At 41.6% G+C, this 17,074-nt stretch overlaps 1 protein-coding gene and 1 long non-coding RNA gene across 2 annotated transcripts in view; one reads left to right on the top strand and one right to left on the bottom strand.

Annotated features, from left to right (window-relative positions):
* Positions 1–4,947: 4,947 nt before the first annotated feature.
* LOC144004471 (dystroglycan 1-like) overlaps positions 4,948–17,074 on the top strand; it is a 22,219-nt gene continuing 10,092 nt past the window's right edge. The window contains exons 1-2 of the mRNA XM_077501636.1: positions 4,948–5,308; positions 14,208–14,585. Of these exons, the coding sequence (XP_077357762.1) occupies positions 14,331–14,585 (255 nt within the window). The 5' untranslated portion in view covers positions 4,948–5,308; positions 14,208–14,330. The remainder of the gene's footprint in view (positions 5,309–14,207; positions 14,586–17,074) is intronic.
* The window catches only part of LOC144004473 (uncharacterized), a 36,159-nt gene continuing 34,696 nt past the window's right edge, over positions 15,612–17,074 (bottom strand). Inside the window, exons 2-3 of the long non-coding RNA XR_013279385.1 lie at positions 16,492–16,546; positions 15,612–16,414 (exon numbers count right to left, since the gene is read on the bottom strand). This is a non-coding gene — a long non-coding RNA (uncharacterized LOC144004473). The remainder of the gene's footprint in view (positions 16,415–16,491; positions 16,547–17,074) is intronic.

Genomic DNA, 17,074 nt, shown 5'->3' with positions numbered 1-17,074 from the left:
GGCAAGACCTTATAAGGCGATAAGCACGCATGCCCAGGAGGATGAGCCTGGCTGGAGTGAAAGGTTTAGGTATGACGAGGTCACAGTGAGAAAGAATCAGTTCAGGCATTTGCATTAGCATTAGCATTAGCGTTAGCATCACACTGCAGAACACACAGGAAGTGTGAAAAGGAACAAAAAATGTTTGTATTTGAATGATGATGATAGCAAAAGTAACATCAACTCAAACTTTTATGTTAGTACAAAACAATTTTTTTTTTTTTTTTTTTTTTTTTTTGTTCTGGCTGAAGCACTCGTCATCTGATGAAGGCTAAAACATGATCACAAGTTGTTCCATTCGAGATATTTTATCTGGTGAGTGTGTGATGCTCTTTTTTTTAAAATTATTTTTGTACAAAAAAAATACATAAAAAAATAAAAATTGCCATGGGAAGTAAATTGTTTCTAAGGGAGACGCAACGCTCCCCCAATTGACATTTCAACACTTGAGTTGATTGGCAAAATAACCGTGAGAAGGTGAACCACAACACGATGGAGCGACAATGACAACATCATCGAGCAGGTCCTGGAAAGCGATTTGGTTGGGAACCAACAACACGAAGGCCACAATTACAGCGCAGGCACGACTTGTGAAATACTGCCAGCCGCTCCGCCGGCATCTTTTCCGGCGTGACGAGAGCCAAACAGAAGCAAAAAAAAAAAAAGTCTGTTTGAAGACAGACAAGCTTCGACGAGCGACAGCTGCAGCAGATGAGCTTTTTTTTTTTTAATGCTAATCGATGTTAGCGTAGCATCGGATTCAACAGATCAACGTGCTTGTTCTTTCTATTCTGTCTGACTTTCATTCGCATTCTTTTTTTTGGTTCACTTCCTGTCACTCTGTCTCTCGTGAGCGCTTTTTGTTTTCACAAGCGCGCGCGTTACAAAGTGGAGAACATTCCTGAGCATTCACAGAAAAGGCGGCACTCCATGCATCTGACTGGCAGACCGTTGGGGGTTGTCACACACACACGCACACAGAGAGTAGTGCATGAAGAAGAGACCTTCTTCTTGTCAGGACTTGCCAGCACAACAAAAAAAAGTGGGAAAAGTGTGTGTGTGTGTGCATGTGTGTGCGTGTTGAAGAGCGAGTGACATTCAGGCGTTGCATGGAAGTTGTATCCGTGTTACCATGGCAACACAAGATGTTGCCCTTGGTTGTGGAATGTGTGCGATTTTGTGCGAGGGTCAAAGGTCACATTCACAACCTGTGAGAGCGTCAGGGTCAAAGGTCATCGCACAAAACACAAAGCACCCTGTGGATTAGAGCGTCTTTGAAAAGGGCAGACGACACACGCACACGCAGGTGCACGCACGCGCACAACAAAGTGCAGATGTCCGTCTTCAGCGTCCCCCAAGTTGCCGAATAATTTCCCCAGTGGAAATTTTTGTTAGCAGTCCATCCCTTTAGACATGTTGAGACATTTTGTGACTCAGCGATTGACATGTTTTGGACTTGTCCGCAAACAACATCAAAACACATTTGCTATCCAAAAGATGAACACGTGAAAAGTCATTAATTTGTCTTGCGCTGGCGTCACAGGACGACAAAAAAAAAAAAGGGGGAGCGATGATGGGCTCCAGGTGGAGGAGTGGAACCGTCACTTGCCTTTGGTGCCGGTTGGCGTGGGTTCGATCCTCCGCCAGGGAGAGGTCCATGTATGATGCCTACAAGAAGTAGGCCACGTGTGTGAGTGGGTATAAAAAAAAATAATAATAAGAAAAAAAAAAAAGGGGAGCGATGATGTCATCACACTTCCTGGCTATGAGCTCTATATATGACTGGATAGCCACTAGACCAAGACTTTTGAGGTGGCAAGGCGGCCATATTGCTCCTCCAAAGAAATGTTTCTCGCCATACCATCCGATACATTTTATGTATCCAAATTGGACATTTGAGACAGTACTTCATCATTTATCAAGTTTTCAATTTGTTAAACTTAAACAAGAGGACTTTACAACTTGCCTTAAATCAGTGCTTCTCAATTATTTTCTGTCATCCCTCCCCAGTAAGAAGAAAACATCTAGCCCCCCCCCGACTATAAATAGTATCATTTGTCTATAAAATTGTTATAAGTACAGCCCTCTGCATAACACTGTATCCGTATTAACGTATAAGAGAATTAAAAAAGAAAGAAATATGGACCAACTTACAACAAAGAATAGCTTTATTGATCTAAAGTGCATCTGAAATTCAAAAATAAAATTAAATCCTTAATTAAACTATAAGCATTTTTTGACTGACCATGTCAAACCATATGATATGGAAAAAAAAAATTACATAAAATCAATAAATAATAATGCATTGAAACTGATCACCAACATTAACTCGGGAGTACAATATTAAAAAAAAAAACTTTAACCTGCAAAACAAAAATATATAAAATTTGTGCTGATTTTTTTTTGCTGTGTGCAAAGCGCACATGCTCAGTGCAAACAAAACCCCTACACCACCGAGCAAATGCTCCCTGCGCACACTCTCCCTATAATGAGAGCGCCACTGCCCCCTAATGTAGTGGAGGTGTAATTGCACTTTATTGTAAGACAGTAAAAATAAATAAAAAATAAAAAAGCATGTTCCCCGAGGTGAAAACCGCCCCCCTTGATGGAGTCTCGCGCCCCCCTGGGGGGGCCCGCCCTACTATTTGAGAAGCACTGCCTTAAATACATGTATAAATTATATGCTTAATTTAGTACAGGAGGAAACTTGTATTTTTCAAATTATTATTAAAGAATTCTGATTGTAATTCAACAAAATATGCATCTGCCAAATCTAATATTGGGGTCTAAGGAACTGAGCCAAAAAAGAAAAAGGGGGTCGTCAACGCAACACATACCACTTGTTAAATATAATTTTTTTTTACTTGTTAAAAACGAGTGAGCACCCCAGCACAAACCCCGCCACCCGGCCTTATACTAATGCTGCATTCGAGGATGGTTGGAAGTCGGACTTTTCCGATTTCAAACCAGGAAGTGTGTAAGGGAACACCCCCTGGTACTCGGAAATTTCACTTGCGAAGTCGGAAGAAAAAAGGGAAACAACTCCACATAACACCCCGCACGCATCGTGTCTCCCGTGGCACCTATGTTGGATGAGTCAAGTGTAAGCAGAGAAATGGAATGCACCCCAAGAACGCCGCCATCCTCCATCTTGGCTCTTTCTATTAATAGCTTGTCTGCTGTCGGCCAGCCAGGCGACAGACGGACAGCTGACAAGTGTAAAAATAAACAGATAGGACTGTGGGTGGGCGGGGGGCTCTCGGGGTCCCTGTCATGACAACTGAAGACAAAAATAGACATCCCAATGTGTGTGCGTGATTTTCTGCATCCGTCCGTCTGTCGGGGGTTTCGGCTCCTTTTTTGCAAACAGTCCAACAGATAGATGCTTATCAAGCTGCTGCCTTTAGGGGGGCGTGGTTGGGCAGTGGGCGTGGTTCTTTGGGTCTCTTCAGGGGTCAATCAACTTGAGGTGAGGGTCGCACCTGAAAAAAAGGAGGCTGACAGAGCCGGGCGGGAACTTTCCAGAGGGTCTTGATTGGTCCGCAAGGTTGCTGACAAATTGAAGGGTGTCATTTGTAACCCGGAAAAGATGAGAGGATTCCAATCCCCACCCTCACGCTTGGCCGGCTCGTTAGTCAAAAATAGTAATAGACCGATATGGTTTTTTTCAAGGCCGATACCGATACAGATTATTAGTAGTCAGGGAGGCCGATAACCGATATTTCAAGCCGATATTCATTTGCAGTAAAAATAGAAAAAATATATACATATATTATATTGACAGATTTTTAAAAAAAATATATTAAAAAAATTGCAGAGATTCCAGGGTCATTAGCACATGTTAAGCTAAATTAAAAAATAATAATAATTATTATAATAATAATTAAAAAGCAAGTGAGCAGTGTGGGAGCGACATCAACTGAAGTTGCTTTTCTATTGGCTGCTGCGTGATGACATCAACTTGTGTGTGACACACTTTCAAATGCCCTTATTCTGGCGGTGAATGTCAAAGTAAATCTACCGTACTTAAAATTCCATTTAAAATCATCCCCAAAGGCTCACTTTACTTATTTAGCCATTTTTGGCATTCAAACATGAATATTGTGCCCATAATAAATTTGATATTTTCATTATTTTTCATGTACAATTAGTACTTTTAAAAAGTCTTTTTTTTAATTGCTGTCAACTGATGATGACGTCACAAGGGCTCATGTAACCAATCAGAGCTCAGCTTGTGAATGTCACATTGTAATGCGTGGAGGCTGATTTTGCCATGGACGGCGAAGCGGGACAGCAACACAAAAATAGGGAGAGCAACTTACGTTAGTAACATTTATTTTAAACTAACAACAACAAAAAGGAGCGGGCTCAACGCCACCGCGCATTACAAAAAGACCGTTCAGGGAAAAATCCGGGGAAAAACAAAAAAAAAAGGCAAAAGGAAAAACTACTAACACACAAAGAAAAGAAAGCGCCACCTTGTGGTGCGGTGCCACACTGCCGATTGTTACAACATGACCAAACCTAGAAAACAAGTGAGCTGTGATTGGTAGCCTGAGCTCTTGTGATGTCATTTTCAGTTGACAGCAAGTTGCAAAATGTGTTTTTAAAGGTACTAATTGTACATGAAAAATAATGAAAGTATCGAATTAATTATAGACAAAATATTAACTTTTGATTGCTATAATAGCTAAATAAGAGAAGTATCTCTTTAAAGATATGAAAAAAATATATTTTGAAGAAGAGGGCGGGTCTATCCAGGCTGCTCAGCTAGCCCACACTAACATGTAAATGTGCTACCATGTTCGTGCAAAATGAATCGAGAGGGTACATAAACATCAAAGCGTGGAAGGTGACGTCATCATCAAGTACACACATGCACGCCGCGTCGTAAATGATGACGTGTACAAAAGTGAAAAAAGTGAGAGGGGCAAACAAGGAGAGTGAAGAAAGGCTGAAGTGGAAAGTGAGGGGCCCCTCCCCCCGTCGCCTCTAGCCCCGCCCCTGCATGTATTGCTCCATTGTGGATCTCGCCGGCCGACATTCGCGAACGCGCGCAGCCGCCCAGGAAGCTCCGAAGACCGAACGAACCCGAGCGAAAGGCGAAGACGCCGCCGCCGCCGGCTTGAGTGCACGCGCGCCACGGAGCCACGGAGCCACGATTGCGCTGCGCACGCAAACCTTCCTCGTCCTCCTCTTTTTCCTTCTTCGTTCCCAAAGGCGCGAGAGGAAAACATTCTCCGGCAGCACCAACACCTTTACGGCGGCGGTCAGTATCTATGCGCGCGCGTGTGTATATGTGCGCGTGCGTACTGTCGTGTCACCGATGAAAGGAGAGAAAGATCGCGCACGGAAAGGAAAGCGACGTTTTGCGGGAGCCGATTTTCAGACTGTCCTGTGCGCGTGCACGATCGATGGGCCCGCTGCCGTGCGCGGGCGCGCGCGCGCCTACGTGTGCTCTCGCGTGTGCGTGTGTGTTAGGTCACCCTAAGAACAGGTGCGCGGACGGAAGAACATGCCTGCTGACGTACGCGAGGTTATTTCTGTCGGGCTCGGGTGGGGGTTGGCGGTTTATTGGGGGATGGTGGGGGGTCCTCAGTCTAACTTGGTGTGTGACCTCATTGCACGTACACGCGGTGTCATTGCGTGCACGCTCACAGGTGTGAGGATGATGATGCTGACCTTCCTCACAGATCAACACAAGCTGAGGACACCGCTGTGTGTTGGCTGGTCGACCTTTGACGTCATCAACTGTTTGTTGGTGTCCGTATGCTAATGAGCTCTTGACGTCATAAGTATGTTCTAACTTTTTCACTAGTAGCACTGGTGCGAGTGACATTTTTAGTTGGTCGAAGCATTTTTTTGTGGAGGTGCAGCATGACCTTATACGCAACTTGATATATTTGCAAAATATTTGGTTGGAACACGAGGTTTGCCTGCAACAGCAGTGGCTATCAAAACAAGTCAATCATTTCGTATAACTTAACTCATGTGAACATTATTTTGTTTAGCTCAGTAAAAAGTCAGTACTTTTTTTTTTTTTCTTCACCTGCTCCACAGCCGATGTTGCTAACATGCGAACATGGGCTCGGTGTTGTCTTAATGCTTTTGAATACGTGAGCAAAATGAGAGGAGGTGGCCTTCCGAGGGAAATTTTCGCCACCTTTTTGAAGATGCTTTCTTGACGCTTTTTTTTTCGCTTTGTTTTTTTGTGGGCCGCCTCATGATTGAACAAATTTCATATTGCAAATGAAACTGGCATCAGCAGCTGACTTTTGTACAGATTGTTGGCCGCTTGCCAGTAGGATGTAACGATAATGCGATATTAAAAGTGCCACAATATATCGGCGATGTCATGTCACGATATTAAAAGCAGCACATTTAAAAAAAAAAAAAAAAAGTTAGTGATTTTCATTTGTGCAGTTCTAGCACCCTCTGGTGGCTTTTTTTTTTTTTTTTTTTAGTGCAGTTTCATTTTCACAAGGCATGTTTTGGCCCTTCTATGTTTCAAATTCACATCTCATCAGATGAAAGGGAACGTAATATGCTTGTGAACCGATCCAATATGTGGAGGAACTCAATATGTTGTTTACATATATTTTATATAACTGTTTGGTCCGCTTTAAATCGACCAGAGTTCGTTTCCTACGCTGATCCGGACCTTTTGTGTAGGTCTGAATACACACAAACGAATCTTGGTGCGGACCAAACAAGCGTACCGAGACCCACTTTTTGAGGTGGTCTCGGTCCGCTTCCAAACGCACTCGGTGCGGTTCACTTCACAGTCTGAATACAAACCACGGCTGATCCGCTCCAACTGCAGGACGTATGCGCCTTTTGGGGCTTAACAAGCCACCGTAGCCAAGCCTCGTGTGGAGGAATTATTGCCTGGTAGTTAATATTGTGCGAGTAAATTCATTCAGAATCATGCATATTCTGTTTAGCCACGCTGCTGTCATCATGTTGTAATGGGGGCGGAGCACGCGATGCGCAAGGGCTCCTCTGACGCTGTTCCAAAATTAGAAACAGTGTCGCGGAACCTCCGTTGAATGAGCTGTTCTTGAAGCTTGTAAATATCTTACATCTAATAACACTACAAATATGCAGCACGTCGGAATTTCATGTTTTCCTCTATTTCCGGGTTTCGTTATGCCTTCGTCATTTTTGTCCAATGGTAGCACAGATTGTCACGTGGGTCGACGTGATTACGCAATATAGTCCACTTGCAAAAAGCACAGTGTGAATACGAACTGCACCAAATAAAAAAAATAAAAAAAAGAAAGTCCGCTTTTGATCCGGACCAAACAAGTGAACTAAACCACTTTTCTGGTCTGAATACACCCTAATATTTCATATATATATATATATATATATATATATATATATATATATATATATATATATATATATATATATATATATATATATATAATTATTAATTATATATTATATAATATATATTGGGGCAGCACGGTGATCGAGTGGTTAGCACGTCCGCCTCCCAGTTCTGAGGACTCCGGTTCGAGTCCAGGCTCAGGCCTTCCTGGGTGGAGTTTGCATGTTCTCCCCGTGCCCGCGTGGGTCTTCTCTGGGTACTCCGGTCTCCTCCCACATTCCAAAGACATGCATGGCAGGTTAATTGGGCGCTCCGAATTGTCCCTAGGTGTGCTTGTGAGTGTGGATGGTTGTTCGTCTCTGTGTGCCCTGCGATTGGCTGGCAACCAGTTCAGGGTGTCCCCCGCCTACTGCCCAGAGCCAGCTGAGATAGGCGCCAGCACCCCCCCACCCGCGACCCTTGTGAGGAATAAGCAGTCAAGAAAATGGATGGATGGATGGATAATATATATTATTAATTAATAATATATATTATCCATCCATCCATCAATCCATCCAAAAAAATTCTATATATATATATATATATATATATTTTTTTTTTTTTGCTGTAATGTACAAAAGCACAATATTGATTTTTTTTTTTTTTTTTTTTTTACAATATTGTGACCTTTTTTTGCATTGCCAACCTCCCTACAATATTGTGATAATTATTGTATTGTGACCTTCATATCGTGATCATACCGTATTGTGATGTTTGGATATCGTTACATCCCTAATATAAACCACCTACAATCTCTAATAACAATATTGAGGCACTTACTTGCTAATGCAAGCACACATTGATCGCTTCACAAGCAAATTAGGTTCCCCTTCATCTGACAATTAGCATAATTTTAAACATAGAAGCCCAAAACATCCCAAATGAAAATTAGATTGCACTAATAAACTAGCCACTAGAGGATGCTAGAACTGCACAAATGGAGATCAACCTGACTTTTTTTTTTTTTTTTAACAGATGTGTTCCTTTTAAATATTGTGAACATGACGACGACGATATTGTGGCAGTTTTAATATCACGATATTGCCCTTATCCTGACAGCCCTAGTTTATATGCATTGCTGTTATGTACAAAAGCACAATATTGTGCTTTTTTTTTTTTAGTATGAGCTCTCTTTATTCTTTTTTTTTCTTTTTTACAATATTGTGATGTTTTTTAAATATCGCCAACCTCCCCACAATATCGTGATAATTATCGTATCGTGACCTTCATATTGTGATAATATCGTATCGTGATGTTTGGATATCGTTACATCCCTAACTAAAACTAACTGTAATTATAGCAAAAATGTCCTTTGTTTTGGTCTTTGGTAATTAATTGAATGTATGAGAACTTTGAGGATGATTTTAAATGTGATTTTAAGTTGATTTATTTTTATATGAACTGGAATAAGGACGTTGGGTTTTTTTTTTTTTTTTTTTTGTTAAATCACCCACGCACTCACTCACACAAGCTTAGATCATGTAAGCCGCACATGGTCGCCCAGCCGGAGAAGTAAACCCAAGGCAAGTGACGGTTCCACTCCACCACCTGTAGCCCCGGAATAAGGACATTTGAAAGTGTGTCACACGGAAGTGATGTCATCTAGCAGCAGCCAATAGAAAAGCACCTTCACATGACGTCACTCCCATGCTGTTTTTTTTTTTTTTTTTATTGCACACAAGTGATACACTTTTTTTTTTTTTTTTACTGAAATTATGAGGTATATGCCACGGAAGATGCTCTCACTTGTTGTTTGGCGACTCAAGTCGCAAGTTGAGGTGACAGTGGACACGATCGGCGTCCATTTGCTGGAGCTTTCCATTGCAAGCCGGCGAGACTTCCTTGTTGCCGATCTGCTCACTCGACCAATGACAGGCAGTTTACAAAGGTGGAGTCCAACCCAAGACACGCTTAGGACCGCCCCCTCATTTGAATAACATTTCTACTTGGCTGTACGGCCCAAATCTGCCAAAATGCAAAATAAATAAATGACTAAATAAATAAATGACTAAATAAATGACTAAATAAATAAATGATAAATAAATAAATACATGACTAAATAAATAGATAAATAAATGACTACATAAATAACTGTCTAAATAAATAAATAAATGTCCAAATAAATAAATAAATAAATGACTAAAAGTGAAAATAAAAACGGATTTATTTCCATTTATATTTATTTTTTTTTAAATACATAATTGTTGAATTATATATTTCATATTCATTTTTAGTTTCACTTTTAGACATTTATTTATTTATTTCGAATTTTGGCAGTTTTGGTCCTCCATAGGAACGCTGCACACACGTCGCAACCCGGAACCGGAATCAAAGCTCATGTGCAAAATCACGGAAGTCAGAAGTCCCGCCTCTTCCGTGGCATATACCCCATTACTGAAACTAACTAAAACTAAACTAAAACAAAGCATTTATTAAATAACTAAAATACAAACTAACAGAACTACCCTAAAAACAAATTAGAACTAACTGAATTTAAAAAACAAAACTCTAAACGACATTAAAACTAATTAAAATGAAAAATTCCAAACGTATAATAACCCTGGTCCCTACTTACCAGCCACATCGTTTGGGCGTCTGAGGAATTTTTCTCCCCGCCCGCCCGCCCGCCTGCAAACAGCGCAGCATGTTGCCCTGCCGGTAACCATGGCAACGGCAACCAAGTCAAACGGCAGCTAGCCCACACTGGGACACGCCAGGCGACAGTCGCCTCACGTCTGATTGGACGCTCGTATATCTTATTTGCATAGAAGCGTCATTGTCCTTGAATGTTTTTTTTTTTTGTTTTTTGTTGTTGTTTTTTTTAATGCTTTATTGAACCAACTGTTGCATACTTACAGTAAATGTCAACAAGACGATCAAACCAATGCAACAACCAAACATTAAAATGCCAGGGGAATACAATACTCGAAACAAAAATACATTAATGAAAATAAAATGTCACTTTTTAACCATATAACTCAAATTTTGCACATACATTCAAAGTCCTCGCAGCCTTTTTATTCTGGCAGCCACTGAATAATTGCATATATAACTGAAAGTCTTTGTAAAATAAAGAAAATAGTGGTTTGTGAGTCCCAAATTTACATTTGTGTAAGTAGATCTTTGCTAATATAATTATTAGCAAATTTACCACAAAGACCATTTCTTTATCATATTTACCACTCTTTACAAAATAACCAAAAACAACATACTCATAAACCAAAACAAAATTTTCAATAACATTACTACAAATAACTCTTACTAGATCCTTCCATAGTTTTTTAGTGAGCACACAATGCCAAAAAATATGTGACAGTTTCGGGAAAAGCTAAACAAAAGGAACACCTAGTGTCAATATCACTTTTAAATTTTTTAATGAAATGCTTTACAGGGTAAATTTTATGTAAAAAATGTTTTAAAGGAAACATTGTCCTTGCATGTGCGTGCGTGCGTTGAGCGGAAGCAAACGACAGGAAATCGCCGACGTTGACGTGTCAAAAGTAACATTCAACATCGACGGCGACGTGTCAGCGGACGGCAAACGCTGTCGAGTTTCTGTGATTGGCGCCACCTTTAAGCAGGTGGCGCATGTGTGTGCGTGTGATTTGGGAGTGTCAGGATGTCTTGATTGACAGATTCCACGATCGTGTGTGCCTACACACGTGCGGAATGATGGTCAAAGTGCGTGATGGGGACAGAGTTGTGTGTTTGCTAGGGGGCGTGGCCTTCCTGCGCAAGCCGAGCATGATGGGATACGTTGACAAGAAACACGACAAACGCGTTTGTCATTGCGGGCTCGACTTTTCTGGCCGTTTGGTTTTCACTTCCATCATGTTGACCGTCTTCATCATCATCATCATCATCATCATCATCATCATCATCATCATCATTTGAGATGTGAGTTGAATGAGCTTCATGATCTCGCTCATAAGTCAAACACATCGTGAATGAGCACGTTTGCCGGCGGACGCTGGAAGTACCGGCAACTCGCCCGGCCCGTCCGGTCTGAGGTCTTCGTAGCCTTTTTGCAAATCCAGGTCAAAGGTCACATAAGCGCCATGCGTACGCATGTCACCAGCGCAAGTATCCCTTTAAGCGAAATTTTTTGCCACTCCAAAACGACATGTGATTAGCGAACTTGACGAACTTCTGTCTGGCTGGAAAACAAACTTTTTTTTTTTTTTCTTCTTCCTTTTTATTGTGCTCGTTAGCGTGTGTGTTTGTGCTCGGTTGCAAATGACGTGTTCTGGTCAAGGTTATTATAGTTTTGGAATTTTCATTTGAGTTAGTTTTGATTTTGTTTTGAGTTTTGTTTTTTGAAATTGAGTTAGTTTTAAGTAGTTTTCAGGGTGCTTCTGTTAGTTTCTATTAGTTTTAGGTATTTAATAAATGTTTACTTTTAGTTTAGTTTTAGTATGTTTCAGTATTAGTTTTAGATTTTTTTAAATGTGTATTACTTGTGCAATATTTAAAAAAAAAAGACCATGGGAGCGACATCATCTGAATGTGTTTTTCTATTGGCTGCTGCCAGATGACATCAATTCTGTGTGACACACTTTCAAACGTCCTTTTTCCGGCGGTTAAAAAAATAAATCTACCATACTTAAAATCACCCCCAAAGTCTCACGCACTAAATTAACATTTCTGCTATAATTATAGATAGTTTTAGTTAGTTTTGTGTACATAAAACGTAGTTTCAGTTAGTTTTCGTTTTTAAAATGCATGATCCTTTTTATTATATTTTGTTAACGAAACTGTTTTTTGAATTTTAGTTTGAGTTTTTTCGTTAGTTCACTATGTAACATTGGTTCTGGTACGAGTGAACGGGTGATGGAAAATTTGCAAGAAGATTGAACGCCATGTTTTGTAAATGTGCAACCCGGCATGTCCCAACTGACAAGCACATTTTTATTTTTTTTTCTTGCCCTGCTTTTTTGTTGTTGGCGGGAATTCCTGCGGCAAATTCTTTTTAGCGCATCGGCGGGGTCTCTGCCGCACCCCGAAACCAAGTTGTCCTCATCCACCCCGTGGATCACTCGCACAGCTGCATCAATAACAACACGCGCGCATGCACGTGAACAGCTGTCGAGTTCATCAAGGGGTCTTGAATAGCATCAAAGGCAGCAGAGTAATCAGATTACTTCTTGACAATTCCTTCCACTTGTCGAGCTTTTTTGTTTTGTTTTGGAGTGGAAAAGGACGGATTGTGGAAGGAATGCAGAGAGGGGGCGTGGCCGAGGCGGATTAGCTAACAAAGGCGAGCACTCAAATGCTGCGGCCAATCAATGCAAGGCACTCTTTTAGTGTGTGTGTGTGCGTATTCTTGTACATAATACATAGTGAGGACCAAAATACGTCTTTGTGAAGACATTTTTGTGAAGTGAGGACATTTTGGCCAGTTCCCACTTTGCAAGACCTCTTTTTGAAGGTCAAGACTTGGTTTTAGAGTTTAGGTTTGAATTGGGTCATTTTTGATGGTTGGGGTTAGGGTAAGGGTCTAGGAAATGCATTATGTCAATGGATGTCCTCACAAAGATATATGTACAAGGATGTGTGTGCACATGAGTGTGTGTGGGGTGTGTGTGTGTGTGTGTGTGTGTGTGTGTGTGTGTGTGTGTGTTCGGGGGGAAGGGGGGTCAGGTACTTCCTCTGCATTTTGTGTGTGATCACTGTGGGGAGGCCGTGCGTGCCAGCAAGGTGGGCGGCCCTGGTCCAGATATCATTTGCTATTTTGCAAAGTGTCAAAATGCCACAAGGAGCAACAATAAAATAAGCAAACTTTGGCTGATGCCTCAGTAGATGAATTGTAAGCTGAATGTGATCTTCAAAGTTGAGGCTGATTTCATCTCTTGAGAGGTCAAACTTCCAAAACGTTTCAAGGGTTCAAATCTCGGACGATGACCTTGCCTTCCTATTGGAATTGACTTTCCACTGATATTTGAACAGTTCCTGAAAATTTCAGGTTCATATCTTTTTCCTAAGGTACTGGTTGCTATGGACATTTGAAAGATGCAAGTACCAAAACTTTAAAGCCTTTTCTCAAAACGAGCGATTTCAACCTTCCAACATTAAAACTGCTGTAACTTTGTTAATTTTTTAGCTACATCCATCCATCCATCCATTTTCTTGACCGCTTATTCCTCACAAGGGTCGCGGGGGCTGCTGGCGCCTATCTCAGCTGGCTCTGGGCAGTAGGCGGGGGACACCCTGGACTGGTTGCCAGCCAATCGCAGGGCACACAGAGACGAACAACCATCCACACAATCACAAGCACACCTAGGGACAATTCGGAGCGCCCAATTAACCTGCCATGCATGTCTTTGGAATGTGGGAGGAGACCGGAGTACCCGGAGAAGACCCACGCGGGCACGGGGCGAACATGCAAACTCCACCCAGGAAGGTCTGAGCCTGGACTCGAACCGGAGACCTCAGAACTGGGAAGTGGACGTGCTAACCACTCGACTACCGTGCCGCCATTAGCTACATCCATGTATTATATATTATTTTAAAGGGAATTAACTGCAGAATTCAAATATATCTCAATTTTGATTTTTCTGCACATGTGGACCCTTTTGCCAGAGCCGGTCACATATGTCAGCCTCCTAATTAGCAATGACGAGATATCAAACAAATGTATGCTAATGTGATCAAACATTTTTTTATGAATGGTGTCTTTTTCAAATGAAAGAACGTTGAAAGAATGAAAAATTGATGAAGCAAATCGGTATTGATGTCGTGATTTTTATGTTTTTGATGTTGATGCATCTTCTTGCCATGTCTGCGGTCCTCTCAGGTTGTGGGTGTCGCCTACCATGACTTCCTGCTGAGTGAAAAGAAGTGACGGCAACAAGGGGCGGGGCAAAAGAGGAGGATCCAATTACTGCCGGGTGTAAGCCCGTCCCCCTGAGTGAGGAGAATGCTGCACGTGGGCGGAGTCAAGATGTGGACGGTGCTAGCGGCCCTGCTGGCGGCGGCGACGGTGGGCGGGGCCGACACGGATGTGGACGTGGCGTCCGGCCAGTTGGAGGCGTCCATGAGCTCGTCTCTCCTGTGGGAAGCGCCGCATGAGACCGCCGCCACCGCCCACCACGACCTCCCCAACGCCTGGGCGCCAGTGGGGCGTGTCTTCCGCGTCCGATTGCCCGGCCACATGGACGAGCGTCTGCTGGAGGTCAGTCGGCGCGTCACCCGCGTTACAAAAGCGCCACGTGATAGGGTTGTTATAGTTTGGGAATTTTTCATTTGTGTTCGTTTTGATTTTGTTTTTTTAATTGAGTTAGTTTGAATTTGTTTTCATGGTGGTTCTGTTCTGTTTTTATTAGTTTTAGTTATTTAATAAATGTTATGTTTGAGTTTAGTTTGCTTGTTCGCGTTTTAGTACATTCCAAAGGTAAGTTACTTTACTCAAAGTATTTGTATTCTTACAGTAACTTACTTGCCAAGTCATGAATAAAAATCAATTAAAAAGATACTTTTAATTTTAGTACTTATTTCAAAAGTAACGACAACTGATGAACTCATCATGGACTCTCTTCAAAAAGTAATTTTGAGCAAAGGTACACCACTTCAAAAGTAACCAGATGATTCCAAACAGGGAACTTGCTGAGTCACGCCAAAAGGAACTTGACCATATTTGAAACATCGCTTATCGTAACAGTCATATTCAGAAAGTCTCTTGACTTGGAAAGTAATCCTATTCGATTGTTTAAATTGCAAAAGTAACTACAAAAAAAAAATACTCTAAGTAAGCTCATACTCTTCTGTCCAAAAGTAACTTGACTGGTGAAATAACTAGCAGTCGGGCGCGTCCCAAAAGTGGTTGCTAGGCAACAAGCCTCGACGGCGGTCGCGATGGCTCGCTGCAAGGCACGCGCGCGAGTGCACGTTCGCGTCTTTTCTTTCCGCGAGCTTACTAATGACATAGCAGACTCATGCTCTCTTATCCGTGCGCGTGTGCTGCCTGGGCGCATAATAACATAGCAAACTGCGCCGACTCACACGTGTTCTCGTGCGTGAGTCGGCGCTGCCCGTCTATGGAGAGATATTTGTCTTTATTTTCAATCAAACAAAAAAGGGATTTGCAACCTCAAATAAATTACAATCAAACAAAAAAGGGGATTTCAAATTAAAAAAAAACTTTGCAAAAAACCCCCAAAACATTTCAAACAAAATTAATGGATTTGTATTAACTCTTTCAATCCCACGCATTTTCTGACAAGGTAACTCCAGAATCCCACCAGATTTCGCATATTTTCACCCATTTTCAATGCTTATTAGAATATTGTGTGCTATGACTAAATAGACATGGTGGGTGTCGTTTGAAAGATTGGGGTCTCCTCTTTCATTAGAAAAAAAAGTATGATTCTACCTTATTCTGTTCTTTAGTAATCATCATTTGAAAATGGCTTGATTTGACATAATTCAAGAATCTCGGGCAAAATAAGGAGAAATGAAGCTTTTTGTGAAATGATGCATTTTCTGCAAAACAGTGACTTTTACAGTAATATTTTTTGGTTTAGTGACATCTCAAATATCTCAACAGTCCTTGCCTTCCATAAAACATGAAAAAAAAAATGAAAATGTGTTTTTGATAGCAAAATAAGGATTTATTTACATATCTGATAGCGTGTGTAAACAGCAAGATTTTCACATTTCACAAACTATTTACAAAATGTTGATTATTTACAGGAATGTTTGTGCATGTGTGTGGGTGTGTGTGTGCGTGCTCGTGTGTGCGTGCTCGTGCGTGTGCGTGCGTGCTCGTGCGTGTGCGCTATTTACGTACTATACAGGGAAATAACAGCTCCATTTTCACATTTGATAAACTATTTACAAATTTGGGGTTATTTACAAAATATGCATGCATGAATGGGTGCATGGGTTTTGTTTTGAAACCCAATAGTGTCTTTTGTGTGATCGCGTGTGAAGCTTTCTTCTGCGTTCAGGGGGACACTGCAAGATGTTCACACGCTTGTGCCTCTGCCAGTGTAGTAGCTGCTTCTGTAAATTACAGAAAATACTGTGATCAAGATGTAATTTTTATCATTGTTGCAAGGTATTGTGATTTTTTTTTTTACCTCTCGGTCGCACTGCGTGTGACTGCGAAGGGGCCATTTGTGTACGCTGCCCCAACTGTAACGAATGTTGTGCAACATGCCTTAGTTAGTACGAGGTTACAGACATTGCACATACAGTATACAGAAGCATGTCTGTGAATATTCTCATCCATCCAAGTCATTTCATCCCTGTCACATTCAATATACTGAACTAGTACAATTGTGATCACTCGATTTACAGAATGCTAAACGTTAGCTTACCTCCGGGGCTTCCAGGAGCTTAAAGGGGATAAATCGCTGCTGCTGTTACCTTTGCCACACTTGAATTGATCTGTTCAACTGGTGAAGGCGGCTCGAATTCGCCAAATTCGTCACGGATTCCTCGTCAGATGACGTGGACTGGTCAGAGATACGACGATGCAAACTTTCACTCCGTGTCTCAGAGAACGCCGGAGGCGGTGGCTTCTGAAGTGGGTGCCCGTGACGTTTTTGTCGCTTTTCACACTCTCTTATGCAGAATCCGGCTCCTTGATCTTTCTATTCGTCATCTCTTGACCGATCGTGACAAACGCTCTGCTCAAAAGCGTGAGCTTTTGTTTTTAGC

The sequence above is a fragment of the Festucalex cinctus genome, chromosome 17 (genome assembly GCF_051991245.1).
Source record: "Festucalex cinctus isolate MCC-2025b chromosome 17, RoL_Fcin_1.0, whole genome shotgun sequence".
NCBI lineage: Eukaryota > Metazoa > Chordata > Actinopteri > Syngnathiformes > Syngnathidae > Festucalex > Festucalex cinctus.
The sequence above is the reverse complement of the archived record's forward strand: the minus strand, read 5'-3'. Positions and strand labels throughout refer to the sequence as shown.